General features: G+C 44.7%; 1 protein-coding gene and 1 pseudogene across 6 annotated transcripts; both read right to left on the bottom strand.

Annotated features, from left to right (window-relative positions):
- Positions 1–6,901: 6,901 nt before the first annotated feature.
- On the bottom strand, positions 6,902–19,522 carry LOC117865354 (pentatricopeptide repeat-containing protein At5g16860). Of its 6 annotated transcripts, none has more exons than XR_011898825.1 (10): positions 19,220–19,522; positions 19,054–19,124; positions 17,316–17,764; positions 10,317–14,970; positions 9,855–10,201; positions 9,246–9,492; positions 8,495–8,573; positions 8,316–8,409; positions 7,733–8,037; positions 6,902–7,215 (listed from the first exon to the last, which is right to left on the bottom strand). XR_011898825.1 is itself a non-coding variant. In XM_072295188.1 (4 exons), exon 4 carries the CDS (start codon positions 14,910–14,912, stop codon positions 12,252–12,254), a length of 2,661 nt encoding a protein of 886 aa, XP_072151289.1. In that variant the 5' UTR covers positions 14,913–14,970; positions 17,316–17,764; positions 19,054–19,133; positions 19,220–19,522; the 3' UTR covers positions 12,014–12,251. The 6 variants fall into 6 exon arrangements, 3 of the variants coding, with proteins under 3 accessions (XP_072151289.1, XP_072151291.1, XP_072151290.1); XR_011898826.1 differs by having other exon boundaries at positions 7,906–8,037; XR_011898824.1 differs by lacking the exon at positions 7,733–8,037.
- On the bottom strand, positions 7,878–11,684 carry LOC117864692 (phytochrome-associated serine/threonine-protein phosphatase-like; annotated as a pseudogene).
- Positions 19,523–19,546: the final 24 nt, after the last annotated feature.

The raw sequence follows: 19,546 nt of genomic DNA, 5'->3' as shown, positions 1-19,546 counted from the left end.
CAATTGGATAGGATCTAATCCTAATCAGTTGTTACATGGAAAGCAATATGAGAAGGCTTACAACAAGTATCCCGTGATATCTGGGTAGAATCCGTTCGCCCGACCTTCGGACTTGTGCTCCATGTATCTTCATGCCTTAGCCCGCACGGCATGGTCAGGCGGGCCCACCTGTCAGGGCCGACCAGTATCGTAGTCAGTGGGGACCCGTGGGTACCCTTATCTCTCAAGTCCCCGAGCGATGTGGAGTCCAACAGGAACCTGACGAATGTGCAACAATTAATGAAGCTTATAATGTACTCGGCTAAAGTTGCGGTGTCGTTATAGTGATGGAGAGGCTGCACAGTGCTCAAAAAAGGAAGAACAATTGAAGCTTCCTCAGGCGTATGACAAATGCGCATGGCTATGCGACTGTCCAGCTCCAGGATGTCTAGCATCCTGTAGATCGAAGGAAAGCACATGGAGGGTGTCGCAAGACGCACTTCATACGGAGTAGCCCTCGAGCATTGAAGCAATTAAAGTAATCGGTCCAATGGTCAAGAATCTAATGTATTGTTTCCATCGTAAAATGGATCCAAATATAGTGCCTATCCCCTAAGCACAAGGACTCCTGAGCGCGAGGGCTGGCTGAGCCACGGAGGCACGCTGACCTGAGATAGGTGCCCAGCTCCCAAGCACGACAGCTGGCGGAGCCACGCACGCCGGCCTGAGATAGGCGCCCAGACCCCGAGCGCGAGGACTGGTGGAGCTGTGGAGGCACTCCGACCTGAAATAGGCATCCAGCCCCCGAGCACGAGGACTGACAGAGCCGTGGAGGCACGCCGACCTGAGATAGGTGCCCAGCCCCAACTGGCGGAGCCACGGAGGCACGCCGTGAGACTTAATGGAAAACCCACAGGTTTCGTCCATTGCTTGCGCCGTAATAGGGACCCACGGATTCCATCGCTAGATTTACGTCGTCAATGCCTTCAAAAGCCGAAGAGGCGTGGTTTTCTTTTCATTTCCACTCCACTCGCGCCCAAGCGCCGCCGCCGCCAACACAATCGCCGCCGCATCCACAAATTGCATCCACCACTCCTCCACCCAAAGGTTGCAGTCCCCACCGTCGTGCCGCCATTCCCCGCCGCATGCGAACCAAGAGGCCCGCCTTCATCAGATCTGTGTCCCGAGGAGTAGAAATCGAAGAAATGGTAGCGGAGCAGGCACCAGATCCATCCACGTATTGGGTGAAATCCGTGATGACAGAGGAGAGGATCCAAGCCCTCTTCGATCGCGGCCTGCTCGGTCCCAAGTCCCTCCTGGAATGGAAGGCGACCGTGGGCCAGGAGTTCCCCACCGAGGACAAGACCGAAGCCATTGTCTTTGAGGCATTCTTCGAGCGGGGATTCGGGATCCTGATGGGGGATTTCTTTCGCGGGTTGCTAGAGTACTACAAGATCAAGTTAGTGCATCTCAACCCTAACTCCATTTTGGACATCGCGGTTTTTATCCACATTTGCGTAGCTTTCCTCGGCATTCCTCCCCATTTCAATTTATGGACATATCTTTACCAATTGAAAATTGTGTCGACCAAGGGGAAGCCGAGATTGATTGGTGGTTGTGGGTTTTCGTTGTAGCCAAAGAGGGTCCTGGAATATTTTGATCCGAAGCTCAAGGACTCGAACAAAGGGTGGCACAAGGAATGGTTCCTTATAGACAATCAGAAGCCCGAGCTGCCACCCCGCCTCGGGTATGTACCCGTGACAAGGTTAGAATGGTCGAACCAGCCAACCTCTAAGGAGATGGTCCAAGTCAACCAACTGCTGAAGGAGATCGCCGACTTGAAGAGACGTGGGCTCACAACAGGAGCTGTGAGCATCAATTTCTCCCGAAGGCTAACACAGTCGATCAAGGACAGGGTCCATACGACGTATGAGTACTCGGGTCCACTAGATCCAACCTGGGAAGTACAGCGAAAAGTTACTCGAGAAGAGGTTGCCGGTCGGGTCTGCGAGTTCTTTGGTGGCGTCATCAAGAACAAGCACTGCCCTAAGGCGTACTCCCTCGTGAGGCCGACCGACCCGGTAAGATCTTAGTTTCATCAGTCGGCTTTGCTGCTTTGAGTTTGCGTCCTCTCTAACTGTTCCTCTTGATTGACCAGAGCTGTGAATTTGAGTTTTTTTTATCCGGCACCGCTTCCTGGAGGGGCCGACCCACAACGGCCTAAGATCCGCCCCATCACTGACGTTGAGCAGCCACCTGTTGCCCTGGACTAGGAGTCGGACTCATCCTTCGACGTCTTCGATGAGGATGTGCTAGTCCAAGGCAACGAGATGGAGGCTAGGAGTGCCGCTCCTGTTGGGCGGCGGACGTGCCAGGCTATTCTCAAGGTGGTGGAACCCAAGGTGCCAGAGGCGGAAAAGGGGAAGAGGAAGAAAATAGGGGCCACCAAGAGTCAGGTGTTAGCTGAGGCAACTACCTCTCCCACAGAGGCCTCGTCCGGAGTAGTGAGTGACGACTCCGAGTCACCTAGACCACCTGTGAAGAAGAAGGCTGAGCTCCTTGAGATAATCACTGCCGATGGGGAGAAGCTTAAGGAGCGGCTGAAGATGGAGATCCGTGGGGGAAAGCGGAAGGGGCCGACCCTGCCGCCGCCAGTGCCTCTTTGCCCAAAGTTCCGAGCGAAGAAGAGCACACTATGAGTGTAGTCGTGGCATCACTTATTGTTGAAAGTTTGTTTGTAGGCTGCTTCACCCTTTATCTGTTCTATGCTGACCGTGCAGGGAAGCGGTGACGGAGGATGAGGTAAGCCTGCAGGAGGATGGCGCTGGGACCTAGGTGAGAGGTCATGTTCTTGGTGCGGACTTGGGGGCTGCGTCTGCTTCGTCTACCCAGACCGGACACGCCGGCGACCTGGTGGTAGAGCTGGAGAGGCTTGAACAAAAGTCTCCGTCACGCCTAGATACTGCAAGGGACACCGCTGTCTCCACGCCTAGGGCCACGGATGCCAGCGCCACGGAGCAGATGGAGGAGACCCCTAGGGAGGCGCCGGTTGACACCGAGGCGGCAGGCTACGATGCTGACGTCGATGCCCACGCAGATGATGATAGCACCACGCTGGACTTTTCTGGGACAGACCTGGCACGGGATGTGGCAAAAGACAAGAAAGACCTTGCTGTCCTGAAGGAAGCCTCGGCCAAGGTCGGGGAGGTTTTATACGTAAGTTGGCCAACCTAACTTGATGCTGGCTTTCGTCCCTGTCTTCCATCTTTGAAATGTTGGAGTAACTTTTGTATAGGATCTGGCCGAGCGCGTGCACAAGAGGGCGGACGCCATCTACCGTGCCAAGGAGTATCGCCTCAAGGTCGAGCACCTAGAGGCCGAGCTCAATGGGGTCAAGGAGGATGCTGTGGAGCAGCTCTGATGTAAGGCTCGGGAGCTGGAGGAGCATAAGAAGATCACCAAGGAGGTCTAGGACAACCTTGGCGCTTTGCGGACTGGTACAGCTTCATCCCTTATAGAGGATCTATCTTGGGTAGATGAGGCTGGTATCTTTTCCTGAGTTATGTTATTTTGCAGATGCCCAAAAGAAAGAGGAGAGGCTCAAGAGAGACCTCAAAGAGTGCGAGGCCGCCAACGCCCGACTACAGCAAGACTACAACGTCGCCGTGCACCGTAAGTATGCTGTGTCGCAGAAACTTGCCTATGAGGCTAGCTTGCGCAAGGATATGGACCGGTGCTTGGTTTCCATGATGCACAGTCTCCAGCATGAACAGGTGGTCATTGCAGGTTTGGAGGTGGAGCTTGAAGATCTGCGGTCGACCGCAGGCTACGTAATGGACATGGTCCAGCCCAAGGCCAATCCTGCCGAGCCAACGCCACTGCTGGACCGACTGAGGAGTGCTCCTGGTTGGCTGAAAGCACTGATGAAGGAGACCGCCGTGGAGTGCGCGAAGAACATCATTGTACTTCTCAAGACGTATTTCCCTCGAGTGGCGGTGGAGCGCATCAGAGCGGAGGTAGCCAAAGGCTTTGATCCTGATAGCCTTCCGAAGTTGACCGACCAGTATTAACAAGCTGTGGAGGAGGTAGTCAAGGAGTTGGACCTGTAATAGAAAAACTAAGATGTATATCAATCTGTGTCATGAGACAAGTAAACATGTTGATTAACTTATGTAAAGACAAAACTTCTTCCCTCCCTTCGTGTGTTTGACAGGACACCGTGTGGCCTAGGTCTGTACCCACTAAGTGCCTAGCCTTGCCTGGCCAGCACTCTGCTGAGAGCGGATCTCAAGCTTGTAGAGGGGGCGAGCGCAAGGTTGTCTAGGTTTCGCATGCTAGGATGCTGTCCACACAAGTTAGTCGCACAACCTTGAGGGGGGTAGGAGAAAAGTTGGGACTCGGAGGTCGACACGTAGCGGGGGAAGCCCCCGAGCATAAAGGTGAGGGAGTGGTCTGTTGATTAGGTCGGACAACCCCTTGAGCATGAGTAAGAGCTCGGATAAAAAAGCAAGAAGGTAGTAGGTATGCAAAGAACCTCTGAGGTTTTATTTATTTAATGTAAAAGGTACGAAGAGTACATAGCTTAAATGTTCTAAGGGTAGAAGCATCACAAGTGTTGAATGTTCCACGGGTTAGGGACACCTGAGCCATCCGCCAACTGCAGCCGGTAAGTGCCGGGCTGGATGACTTCTTTAACGATGAAGGCCCCCTCCCATGGGGCCGACAACTTGTGCATATCCTTGGTGGACTGGATCTGGTGGAGCACTAGGTCGCCGACGTTGAACGAGCATTCCTGGACGCTCCTATCATGATAGTGATGAATCTATTGCTCGTGTTGTGCATGCTGGATGAGGGCCGCCACACGATGCTCTTCCAGGCTGTCAATGTCGACTTGCCGACTCTTTCCTGCTTCCCCTTCCTTGTAGTATTGAATCCACAGGGCACCAAAGGCTACATTTGTTGGCAGTATAGCCTCTGAGCCGTAGACGAGGAAGAATAGGGTGTAGCCGGTGGCCCGACTCTTTTGGGTGCGAAGGCACCAAATGATGTGGAGTAACTCGCGGAGCCATTTGGTGGCGTACTAGGATGCATCATCAAAGATGCGAGAATTGAGGGATTGGAGGACCATCCCATTCACACGTTCGACCTAGCTATTGCATCGTGGGTGAGATACTGAGCAGTATTATACATCGATGAGGTTATTCTGGCAAAAATTCCAAAACTCGGATCCTGTGAATTGTTTGCCTAGTTTAGTGATGACCCTATTGGGGACCCCGAAGCAGTGTCTAAGCTCTTCGACGAATTGAGCGGCTTTGGCCGACTCTATGCTGCTGACAGTCTTGACTTCAGTCCACTTGGTGAATTTGTCAACTGCCACGAAGATGAAGATATTGGTGTATCTACCCAGAGCGGTCTTTAAAGGGCCAACCATATCCAGCCCCCAGCATGTGAAGGGCTAGGATGGTGGGATGGTGCGCAGGGCCTGTGCTGGGAGGTGCTGCTGCTTGGAGAAAAATTAGCACCCTTTACACCTCTGGATGAGCTCTTTTGCGTCGGCGATAGCAGATTGCTCGCGGTGGCACGGTGCCCGCATGAACCCGAGTGGATTTCGTGGAGGATTTCAAGGACCTCATATTTGTCCGCACCACGGTGTATCTCATGGACGACCGAAGGAAGCTTCTGCGCGTGGAACTTGCCGTCGCGGAGCCTAGGGTCGAGGGTAGGGACACGGTTTTTACGCTCCTGCAAGGGGAGATCAGGTGGCACCACTACTTTGTCGAGTCGCTCGGTCGCGTCCTCCTCATGGTCTCGGACAATCACCACAAGCACCTCGGGCTCTACAGGCTCAACTGGGACGCGAGGCGGTGGGTGCGCATGCCCGCGAGTGGCCTCGGTGACAATGTGTTGCTGTTGGGCCGTGTGTGCTCCGCGGTCGTGCCGGCGTCGGCCGCCGCAGGCCACTCGCCTGGCATGGTTCTGGTGGTGCGCCAGCTGTGGAGGTCGACGATCCTGCACATGGTCTTGAGGTGGTGGAGGTGAGTAACCTTGGTTCTGGACGGAATTGAGGCTCGAAGCTGGACTGGATGCTGATCAATTGGTGATGAGGAAGACGATGCCGCAGCGGCCGGACCAGTTAATCACCGGTGACTCTTGTGGTTCTTCCCCACCATTGATCAGAATGATTATATGTAGGTGGCAAGATGGGTGTCTCCAAGACTTCTTCCTTTGATGTCAGGAAGCAGCACAAGCACAATCCAGGTCAGGTTAGGTGTAGGATGACTGAGATTAGCTTGATCTCGTTAAGCAGTTGTTTGTTCAACACTGGTCTAGCTAGTTGGAATATGTGCATCCTGGTTCTGCAAAAATGATTGAAACATTTGACTTTGTATCTCGCAATCTGCGTTCATTTGTTTATTCTAATTTACATGTGGTCAAATCAGTTCCAATTTAACATTTGGTGGAATGATATACTCCGCTCTGATGTCATTTAAGCTGGCATAAAAAATATGTTAACATCAGTGCAAAAACTCATCAATCTGTCACAGTAGCAGTCGGGTACTGTAGCTCGCGAAAAAATATCCCAACCCCAACCAAGGGTAATACAAATTATTCGCACGCATTCCTATAATTTCTGGAGATGGAGTTTACACCATTAGCCAAACATATTCATAGCTTCCTATTTTTCTGAAGTTGATGGAGCGAAGCTAAAAAAAAGAATGGAGTTGGTAAAATAGAGCTGTTTTTCTAGTGAAACAGTCACAAACATGCCCCAAAGATATATGCCAGGAAGTGCGTAAACGAGATGTTTACAAGAAAAATATCTTACTAGGCGAGTGCAAACTAAAAGGAAAATATCACATCAGAAATAAAATAAACAGGCAGCAGAAACTTTTCTGTTGCCCAACGCATGCGCGGTCCACGATGATAAATAGCACGTGAAATAAATCAAGAACAATACTTGACGGTGTCACTTGAAGGGATACAGTAACATATGACTCCCGATGGTCTATTGTACATGTGGTTAAAAGAAAATGGAGAAATCAAATGCATCATATTGCACTATGATCTGAACCTACAACAACAAACACCTCTGGTTGATCTTTTAGCCCTTACAGATTTAAACATTTGACTTCTAAAATTGCACAATTGAAGTCAGAGGAAATATGGGACTGCGGTCCTTGGGCCTCGCATCTGGTTGTTCTCCTCTGTCTCCGTGAAGAACTTGACGTCTCTTTCCTGGCAACAGAAAAGTATACAGCATTGATCAGCATCAGCTACATCTCATTACACTTTGGTTTAAGTTAAGCAAAGCGCAGTGGAGCATAACATGCCAACCACCATGCAGTCGTAAACAAGATACACGACAATTGGTGATGCAAAACTAGGAGCAATCAGATGTTAATGCGAAAAAGAATCAGAGGTCTGCTGGTACTTATTGACAAAAGCGAGCAGACTTTGCCTTTTCATGGCAACTTGGACCCCTCTTCCTCAGCCAAGACAAACCCACATGCATAACTGTTGCTGATGAACCACTAAACCACAAAGTCTGCTTGATTCCCCAAAAAAGCATGGTTGATGCAGAAAGACAACAATTTGCTTATTTCATTGACGGTCCAACTGAAACCCTGCCCCTATTCAAAAGACTATGATTTATTCCTTATTTTCCAGCCCCTGCCTATCAGCTATCACTAGCAAGCATAGAAAATGTCTTAACAAAAACTTGGTGAGTTGCAGAACAAAGGGGAGACCCCACCTAGATGTACGTAACATTCACTTGTATAACCACTTCACTAAGTAAATATCTAAAAATATTGGCCAGAAACACCGGTTGCTTTTCTGTTGCCCATTCACATGTACAAAAACTGCTTGTGTATATGCACAATAAAACATGCTGAAGATTGAGCTGAACTTATTGTATGAATTTACTCAAGAGTAATCAGGTATGCAGAAGACTTCAAGCAAACTCTTCTAAACGAAACAACATATCATCTTTTCATCAAAGCTTAGTATGGAAGCTACATTGCCACATCTGTAGCAATAATTAGGTGCAGACCACACCTGGAAAGAAATAGTACAAACAAAGCATCATAAACAATTCAAATGTAATAATTCAGTCATGCTGAAATAAAAAAAAATACAAACTACTAATATGATGCTACTGTTAGGAATAGCACTTGTATTCATAACAGGGGCTCTAGGCCCATATATATACAGGTACAAGAAGGGGAAAATATATAGAAAACCCCCTAATACAAAAGGTAAATCATCAACAGTACATATACATCTAACAGCTACCAGTATCTCGAGTGACAATCTATGTGGGAATAAGAACTCACAGTCACAAGGCCCTTCTCCTGAAACATGTACTTTAAGCCTTCCTGCACCAGCGTGAGCTCGGTAAACTAGCTTGATACCGTTAACAAAGTTGAACTGCATAGCAAGAAGTGGCATTTACAAGGACTGAATAGAAGGGCGATTCGGAATAATAAAATAACAAGAAAGATTGTATGCACACCTCTGCTGTGACTCGTGATCCGAACAGCCAACCTGCACCTCAGGGACTAACAGCCCATGTCTCTATCTCTTCAGGGTCACTACACATAAGATCACAGAAAGGACCTTCATGGGGAATTTCACAATTGCGATCAATTGTTCGTATCTAGTGATAACGATAATCAAATGTTTAATCTCATCGAAACATTTATTCATAAAAAGCAACAGAATCATGTACTCTACTATTCTTCAGAAAACAAGTCAGAAATGCTAAGGGCCAAATCAACCCCAGAATCAGATACTCAACCATTCTTCACAAAAATGAGTCAGCAATGCTAAGGGCCAGTTACTTTCCAGTTCATTGATGATAACCATTCTTACTGTACAATTAGCACAACCAGTTCATTGATGATAACTGTTCTTACCACTGAAGGAAATTATATAGCAAACATTTTCTTTAAAAAGAGTTAGCACAACCAGCTGAAAAAGGAACAGAGAAATCACTGAAAATAATATATATAAACTGTTCACTCATTCAAAAGTTCTAGCAGACATGCACTGAAACATTAATTTTGCATCATTGGTGACAATGGAAATTTCAAATAGTTGTAATCATTTCATCCTTTCATAGACCAAGTAAAATATATTTCTACTTCACATATTTTCACTAAGTATGGCATACCTACAAGACAGGAAATATGGAAGCTATAAACATCTATGTTGACCGATGGGTATAATAACTATAAGAAAGCTACAGAAGAAAAGTCACGAACCTGATCAATAGTGCGTACATCAGGAGAAAGACCGCCATGAACACAGAGGACCTGAATTCAGCATATAATTTAAGTATGACTTGTCCCAAACAACATGAACTGACAATCTGCAAATTCTTTGCCCAGAGGAATGTACTTGTCCATTAATGATTGCTGAAAGCGTAAGGTAATCAAAAACATCAGTGCAGTACCGACATGCATTGGCATTCCCATACTTTCACTGGCACTCATCATAGAAACCATACACCTAAAGGCAAGTCACAATAATATTAGCATGCCTGCATGCTAAATAAGCATTTCATGTGTATCCAGCTATTTGTGGTACCGAATGGATACAAACATGCGATGTGTGTTACAAGCTAAAATATATAGCCATATGAAATCAAAATGAGGGGAAGAAGGGGGATATTGCAAAAATTTCTAATTAATATACTTGGGACGAATGCATACATGATACATCACAGGAGAAAAAGAATCCTAAGGGCTAGTGCCAATATAATGGGGTTTTCATTTTCATTATAGGGTGTCATGTCAGTATTTTGATGAGGTGTCAAAGAAATAGTGGATAGTGAGAAAAAAGAGGCTTCGTCTAGATCCAGATGGAAATACCTGATTATTGTTTCCAACAATAATACTTTCTTGCTTATGTTGCCCAAAAATGAAACAATGTATTGGGAGAACTATTTTGATCATCAATTAAATACTTTCTCACACATGTTGTGGTGGCGAATGGACAGAAAGAGAAGATAGCCTGTGGTTTGCTGAACCCATTTGTTGCGCATCCTAAGGTTGCACAAGAGCAGATTGGCAAGGGAGGCTACTTAGCCGGAACCCGATATTCATGTGCCATGGTTAGTTCTTACAATCCATCGTTTGCCCAATATTCTACCACTTGCATCAAACTGTATCTCCATGAACTTTCCAAATCAGCTGCAACCAAGCGTTTTCCGAATTGGCTGCAACCAAGAAAGCGTTCAGGTTACAATATGGCAAAAGAAAAGGCGGTCAAAAAGGTTAGGTTGTACATATTAAAGAAGAAATTATGTATTATTTGGATGAACACACACGAACCTTGGCACAATATTTGACCAAATGCCTCTAAAAGAGGGTTCGACTGGAGGGAGCACATTAAGACATATAAAGATTACATTATCATCAGCAGTAGCAACAGAAAATGCATAATCATCAAAAAAACAGATTAAGAACTCCCAGTTTCCATAAATTATAGTGGACAAACAATGGTAAAACTTACTTCTAGAACCTGCTGTTCAACCGTTCGGCTCTACCACTAACAAAAGTGAGATACTCCATAATAAAGTTTTGTCATTTCAGTTTTGCCCGCACCACTTTCACCACTAACAAGGATTGGCTTCAGGATTCATTCACCATAGCCCTAATCAATTCAGCCAATGCCAACAAAATAACTAAATTGTATAGCAGTGCCTTGCAATTCAATCACACTGTAACCCTAGCTGTACGATGCATCAGCTACGGCATAACACATGGACTCAACTCCCCTAATCTGACACCCTTCTCCATCATGTCTCATTGTACAGGAACACAATCCGTACTTGACAATACAAAACTGGAAAGTAATGAGCGTAAAAGAAACAACAATACGAAAAGTGTCCTGATATTACATATGGCATTGATTTTTTTTCATATTTAAGTAGAGATCATATCAAGTTTACAACTGTTCAGCATTCTGCTCTATAAACTGAAAAAGGATAATTATTATATCATGAATTGATTGAGGCTGAAAACCATTAGATGAGTGCATCATTACTGTGTTCACAAAGACAAATGATTTTGCCTTAATGGATCAGATTTTCAATTGTAGATGGCTTTTATTCGATTCCAACAGATTTGGCAGAAATTCTACCAAAGCTGATTATGATTAAGACATCTAAAATCAGTCTGAGAATGTGCTAAGCAAAAGCTGCTCTATAAATCAATATGACATGGAAATTTAAACATTGTGACTGGAATTATTCAAGTACGTAAATTTGCAGAGAGAAAGTTAGTCTCGGGGTAAGCAATTCACCTACATTTCAATTAAGTTCAAATGCAAATTATCATAGTAAATAAAACAGTGCCGGTAATGGTAAACCACTAACACATATCTCATTCAATTATTATCTTTTCTTCAGATTGCAAAGAACAGGTTCATTCAGATATGTCTGTTTGGTCATGTCATCAACATGACCACCACGGCCCCACCCAGATCTTCATCTGTATCCCTGAGCAATAATTTCTCTAGCGGAAGTGCAGAACTGTAATCTGAAATCAAGAAAGGAAAGCATCAGCTAATCAAATCAAGTTTCCAATACAACAAATGAAACCTGGTCTTAATAAACCTGTTATGATTGGTTCTGATGGGCAAGCAATTAAGCATTCCTGCTACAAAGAAAATTGCCAGATACCAATATGCTTCAACATCCTCGGCAAATTGATCCAATATAATATCAACAATAAGTCCCAAGGATCTCAATGGGTGTAACACGAAAAATAAAAGGTTGCCAATATTTATCATGTGCTACTTGTGCTATCCATTCAAAAGACTTTCGAGCAGCGTATTACTTGCAATTGAATAACTCAACAAGACCTAAGTCGGAACATGACAGATCAAAACACAAAACAAAATGAGTACTACATGAGTACGTAATGAGACTATAACCGCATTGGCACATATTCAGGAAAAAGAATAGCAGCTGCACTGTGCAGATTGTCGGTAAGAGTCACAGCTTAAAACAAATCAACACGAGGCATGAAAAAAAAGGGACAAATAACATAAATACCAGTGCAGGTGACATCTCACAGAAGCAGATCAAAACAATGGTAACCAGAATTCTGTGACTGTTTTCTGGAATGCTGAATTAGTATGACAAAATCATGAGCATATTAGTCCTTTTGAGAATAATCATCATCACATTAGTATTTCTTCTATGGGAAATAATTAGCATTTCTTCCGCACCCATTCCTTTCACAGGAAGAGATATCATCAAGTCACCAATAGCCACCACAGGAGCAAGATCCCTTCTTGAAATGATGAAAGCGACTGGAGTCTCGCACTATGATCTCATGGTCAACAATCTTTGATATGTAAGTGAATGCAATGTGACAATCGCCACAGACACGCAGGTTCTTTGTGATCCGTATGGGACAACCAGGGGAAGTCGTGAGGAGGCCATATGCGAGGGCAAGCTTCTCACTGTGTTCAGTAAGAAGGTTATTTTTCTCCTCATCATCGACATCGTGCAGTGCGAAGTTTGTCTCAGGGACATAACCCATAGCCTTGATGCGATTGATTAGTCTCTCTAAAAGAGCATATATCTCTGGAGATAGAGGGTGTGAACGATCTCCAACAAAGAAAGATGCGGTGCCTTTCTTACCCTGGACCCAGCTACATCCTGGCCTCTTCTTAATCCCTGATTTCTTCATCAGCAGTCTGATTCTTGCTACATCTTTCCACCGCCTTGCAGTGGCATATATGTTGGATATCAGCGTGTAGGATCCATCGTTCTCTGCTTTCATATCAACCAGTTTGTTCAGAGCATATTCAGCAAGTTCCACATTTGAATGTACTCTGCAGGCACTAAGTAATGCGACCCAGATTACTGCAGTAGGCTCCATTGGCATTTCCTGAACTATTTTCCATGCCTTATCTAATCGCCCAGAGCGAGCCAGCAAGTCAATAACACAAGCATAATGCTCTGCGCTGGCAACTACACCATAATCTCTACGCATGCTATCAAAGTAATCCAGGCCCTTATCAACCATGCCTGAATGGCTGCAAGCGTAAAGAAGAACCAGGAAGGAAATGTCATCAGGAGCAAAGCCTGCCTTTTGCATTTTGTCAAATATGTCCAGGACCTCATTACCACGACCATGCATTCCATATCCTGACATCATTGAAGTCCAAGATACTTCATTCCTTTTAGGCATGCTATCAAATACATTTCGAGCAGTATTGACATCACCACATTTTGAGTACATATCAATAAGGCAGTTTGCCACGAAGTACACAGATGCTTCGTAGTGATGGTGGCGGGTGACATAAGCATGGATCTGCTTACCCACACGAAGAGCAGACAAATGTGCACAGGCCATCAAAATGCAGGAAATTGTATAAGCATTTGGAGAAACTGCATAAGGTTTTGAAATCATCTCCGAGAAAAGCTTGAGGGCATCATTTGAGTCCCCATATTGCGCATACCCACCAATCATGACAGTCCAAGTTACCACATTGCGTTCCTTTCGAGGTATGCAATCAAATATGGAACGTGCAGCTTTCAAGCATCTGCACTTTGAGTACATATCTATTAACGCATTGTGCACCATTAGATCCTCACCATCCCCATCACCACCAAAATGATTATCCAAGAGTAGATGGCATTTCTTCAGAGAGTACGCATGGGTTTCCATACCCTGAGACAATGCTCCCAAGGAAGCACAGGCAGACAACACAGAGATGATTGTGACAGAATTTGGCTCTGATCCATAAAGAAACATTTGCCGGAGAGCATCAAGGGCCTCTTGGCCACATCCCCTCTGAGCATACCCTGAAATTACAGCACTCCATGTTATCACGTCTAGTGGGATATTTTCTTTGCGCATATTCTTGAAAAGCTCAAAGGCTGCCTCAAAATCCCCACTTTGGCAGTACCCAGTAACCATTGCATTCCAAGAAACCACATCTTTGAGTTCCGTTGCATTGAAAACCTTTACTGCATCCTCCAATGACCCGCACTTTGCATAGGTATCAATCAGGGCATTGCATACAAAAGCATCTGGAAATGTGCCATTCCGAATGGCATAGCCGTGAATTTCTTTAGTTTGAGGCAATGCCTTTAGAGAAGCACATGCAGGAAGAACGTTGACAATGCTAATGATATCTGACCTTTCATTTGTAGCTTTTTCATGGACAATCAATGCCATCTTTGAAAACAGGTCTAATGCAGTCCATGGATGATTACTCTTAACATGGGCAGCAACAATTGAATTCCATGAGATAACATCATCAATTCCCCTCCAAGTCATTTCATCAAACACCAGACTGGCATCATCCAAAGAACCACAGCGTGCATACATTGCCACCAATGCATTGCATACAAAGACATTTGACTCAAATCCATTGCAACATATGAGTCCATGGAATGTGCTACCACAACGGTATGAAGGCAGCTCTCCACATGCTTTTAGCGTATACGGCAGAGTAAAATGGTCTGGCCTAGTTCCAGCATGCAGCATGCGGCAAGATACACCAATTGCCCTGTCAAGGCGGCCTTCCTTGATGTGTTCTCGTATGAGTAGATTCCACCATACGGCTGGTGATGGTGTGACACGCTCCAACACTGAGAGAGCATCGCTTGTAGCACCAAAAGCAAGATAAGAAGCTACAACACCAGTACCCAAAGATTTTGGTAATATATATGAATGTGATGGAAGTGGTGGAAGTGACACTGACAGCAATGACGCTGGACAAGAAAGAAGATCCAAAGCAATTATCTTCTGGTGAATTTGACGAACTATATTCACAGACCTGCATTCCTTTAACAGGGATGCAAAATGCATCGGGGAGATATCTCGACCAAAGCATTCTGCACTTGCAACTGATAGGAACTTTACTCCAATTCGTTTTGCGGCTTCCGGTAAGTTGAAGAGCATAACGCTAGCAGAATATCACTGTGCACATTAAATCCTCAAAAGAGAAGTCGTGGCATCACTGTATCATCAAACAAAGAGAACTTACTTAGAAAGAAGTATCATACACACTGTGCTTCAAATTGGGCAGAAGCGGTAAGGAAAATATCAATAATATGAATGCACAAGAGCTCCATTAAGGCCATAGAGTTGTGGTCAGTTTGCAGTATGCTACTATCACATAATATATTTTGCATCTGGATAACTACTGAATTGGGATTTAACATCATGAAAGACAATAACCGATCAAGACCAGATTCAGACCATATTGTGCCCTTTTATAACAGAATAAGTTTGATTATTTGGTTTGCTTCCCTCTTGGTTCAAAAATAAAGATTAAAATAAATAACCAAACCATGATTCGTTCGGTGGTTGTTGTTTTGCATGATCAACGCTAGTTCTGCGCATAACTCCAGCATCAGTGACATTTCTAACTAGTTCGATCAGAGTGACTTGAGTCTACTCTCGCTCAATCCTAAGGATTTTCTCCTCATATAGACACTGCTGAAGCGCGGGGACCATAACTAGGAATAGTCATCCTCTTCTTCCTCCTCTAGCATGAATCTCCTAACTTCATCCTCCCAAGATTCCATTATCTATATGTATGTATATGGTAAGGCAAGTAAACTATGTCACTCAAATGCATATGGTCTAGATAAGAAAAGGAAAAAGCTCAGGTTATGAAAACTGGAATACTTGCAAGAATATATGATATAAGCTAGCATTTTGGTTCAGGATCAAAAAGATGGCAAACAGATCATAGGTTCAGAATAGCATTTTGACATCAGAAGAACAGTGACTTAATATGGCAAACAGATCATAGGTCTACAGGCTGATTCAAGCCAAATAGATCATAGGTTCAGGATTCATTATTATATGGAGGCTTAGCTACATCTAATGTTGCAAAAGAAATAGCTTTATTCTTGGATCTCCTCTGAGAAAGGCAGCAATATTCCATATTTCCACATAGTATTGATAACCATGGATTTAATGCACTCAAAAGGCGTTCAACCATGTTGAGCAAATGCTAACGGATATAATCCAATTAAAAATTGTAAGTTGAAGGATATCAGAGAGAACAATAAGACATTGTAATTTCAGAGATACAGAAATCTCTGGTCTTCGTTACTTAACAGTTGAGATCAGATTTATTAAACTGCAGTGCTTCTACATCTTTTAACCAGATTTGATAAATTATAGCAGCCTTAAGGAAAAAAAAATCAGACAGCACATGAGTAAGGCTTGATTTGAGGAAGCACACCGCACACAACAAACAAAACGAAGAACTGCGCCAACAAGAATGGTTCAGATAAGGTTGTGCTCCAAGTAGTGGTTGTTTTCCATTAATCATGTTGATCTTCTTTCTTAGGGACGGAATCGCCAGTATTAAACACATCTTGGATGTTGAAAGTCACAGAATAACACAGAAACAATGACATAAAACTCATAGGTTCCATAAGCATGAAATTAGTTTCAAGAACAAAGATCAGCAACCTTGCATTTGTAGTTTTATTCAGTAATCATATTTTTTTTATTCTGCACTGCATCAAAAGACCTGAATATCTAATAATACGCCACAACAAATGTCTACAGTTTATCTACCAAGAATGAGTGGAAGGAAATGAGAACACAAAAAAAAATGTACTGAACCTTAAAACATTACACATTTCTAAAACATTACAGATGGCTTTATTTTTTATCTGGTTGGCAAGAACAGCTAGTAATGGATTGGAACCTCATCCAAATCTAGTACTTTTACAAGAGAGAAACAACAAGATTTTTTTCCCCTTACAGCAAGAATGACAAGCAATTATGCACTGAACATAAATAACAAGAACAATCCAAACCTAACTTCCAGATTTCAATAAGAACATTGCAGTGCAATGTCTATTCTACCAGTCATGTGTATGTGTAACATCAGGATTTTTTTCTCTCATCAGGCTAGCAAGAACCTCATCCAAAACACTGATGAACCTCATCAAGATTTATAAGAGACAATAGCATGATATTTTTCATTCCAGGAAGAATGACAAGCAATTAAGCATTGAAGCTAAATAACTAGAACAAAGTCAAAGCTTTCCAAAGGGTGCAGACATTAGTACAGGATTCCATTTTTTACAGTGATGCATCTCTATAATCTGTAGCTGTCGCTAAGAGTAAACCGTAATGAACTAGTTAGCGCCTAAGACGAAAGCATTACCAGTTCTAGGGATCTAGAAATAAGATGAACCGAAGGAAGAACTTAAAAACATCTAACACACATCTATCTATAAAAAAAGCACAAGCAGTCACGGAGAGAGGAAGGGCTCGATCCAAGTAGCAGGAGCTCGATCTGGGGAGGACAAGGAGGAGAGAGGAAGGGCTCACCGGATCTTGGGACGAGGCAAGGCGGGGCAGTCACGGAGCAGTGGTGGAGATCGAGCCGGTGCAGGGATGGAGAGGTGACGGGGAGGCGACGGCGAGGACGGGGAGGCGATGGCGAGGCGCAGAGAGGGGGAGCCGCACGGGCGACGGCGCTGCGTCGCTCGGGGAGCCGCGGGGAAGAGGCGGCCAGACCATCGAGGTGGGGAGGGCTTGGCACGCGGAAAACTCGCGGATCGGGTCAGGTGCCCCCATCTTGTGTTCTCCCAAATGATGGGGTAACTTCGCCCATGACCAGTTCTCCGCGCGGGCTTCCAGCCTCGGGAATACGACGGGATTTTCTCCTCATATAGACACTGCTGAAGCATGGGGACCATAACTAGGAATAGCTCGTCATCCTCTTCTTCCTCCTCTAGCATGAATCTCCTAACTTCATCCTCCCAAGATTCCATTATCTATATGTATGTATATGGTAAGGCAAGTAAACTATGTCACATGAGATGAAAGTGAAATTTAAATCAAAGTCACATGCAACCTAGAAGTGTTTCTCTGCCAATATCTATCAGATTTCTAGTTCTTGTTACTGCCGATCTGTCAGATTTGAAAGCCAAATGATCTATCATTAATGAACTAATCAGAGTGTAGTTTGGCCTATTTACAGAACAGTCAGTTACCTTAAATTGAAATAGTAATACATGCTAACGCATTGGTACTGGGTGAACTATATATGTTTGTCAACTGATGAGATCAATAGAGTGATCGCACTACAAAGGAGCCATTAAAATTATTGTATAAAACTATGCTTTTAACTCAACTGTTGCCGCATGAGTACTGCACTTTTAATTACCTACTATGAGTAATGTGACCGCTAGTTTAAGAATATCACCATCACTGCAAGAAACATATTGCATTTAGTTATTCCCATTGCTACCTTGTCATGAGCAATAGTTATTTCAGATTGGCAGCATGATTCAAGCACAGAAGAAATCAGCTACCCTGATACTTCCGTCTTCAGTAAACCATGCAAGGAAAATAGTTATTTCACAGGAGCAGTAGTTATTTCAGATTAGCATATTAGCACAGGAGCGGTAGTTATTTCAGATTGGCAGCATGATTCAAACAGTAGTTGTTTAGTGCTGCAGCATGTGCAATACAGTCAACAAGCATGCAGCTAGATACAGTACTTGATCTCTTTATACTGACAGATGTGACCTTTAATCGAGTCATCACATGAACTAGTACTTCAAAACAACAGTAGTGATGTTGAATTAATTGTAGTTGTTGATATCTCTACTTCCTTCGTTGAATTGAACATTGCAGACCTGAAAGTTTCTGTGGACAGCATGGAGAAAGAAAGAGATCTCTACTTCTCGAAGCTGCGTGATATTGAGATATTGTGTCAACGACCTGAGTTGGAGCATCTATTGGTAAGAACAAAAACAATGCAGATTGTAGACCTGAGTTGGAGCATCTACTGATATTGAGATACTATGTCAACAACGTGAGATTTCTACTAAGTTTTTCTACTTGCTAGTTGCTACCTCCCTTGGCTGAAACCAATTCTTTCATTTTCTTTGTTTGTTCAAATATGCAAAATTTCACATGTTGCAATATTGTCTTTTAACAATTTTGCAACAGATTATATGCATCACACATGAACATGGGAATCGACATTTTACAGCAAGCATGATACAACTCGGAACAAGCAATTCGTCCTTGGCAATCAAAAGAATGGAAGGCTTACTATCCAGTGAAGAGATGCACAAGGAGTGGATCTTGAAGCTGTGGAGCTGAAAGCCTTGAACTCAACACGATCTACAAGAACTATGAATCAGGAAAGATGAGTAAAAACCCTAGGCAGTAGGAGAGGGGGAGGGGGGGGGAGGGGGAGGGGGAGGAGGAGGACTCACATATGCCAGCCGAGGAAGACGAGGTGCCGACGCCGTGGTGGATGCGGAAGTGGCAGCCGAGGCGGAGGCCGGAGGCGCCGTTGCAGGTCCGAGGAGGTGGAGAGGCGTAGGGGCAGCGGTGCCGGACGGGAAGGCGTAGGGGCAGCGGCGCCGGTTGGGAAGGCTGATGGACGGCGGCGCTTGGACGGAGCGGCGGGGGCTTGGCGAGTTGGCGCTAGCGTCCTCGCGTCGCTTCGGCGGCGACGGCACTCGGGGATGCGCCGCCAGGACCCTCTGAGCTTTCGGCTCGGAATTCAAAAGGCCGAGACCGAACATATCCGCGTCGCC

The sequence above is a fragment of the Setaria viridis genome, chromosome 7 (genome assembly GCF_005286985.2).
Source record: "Setaria viridis chromosome 7, Setaria_viridis_v4.0, whole genome shotgun sequence".
In the NCBI taxonomy this organism is placed as follows: domain Eukaryota; kingdom Viridiplantae; phylum Streptophyta; class Magnoliopsida; order Poales; family Poaceae; genus Setaria; species Setaria viridis.
This window is presented reverse-complemented; position numbering and strand designations above follow the sequence as displayed.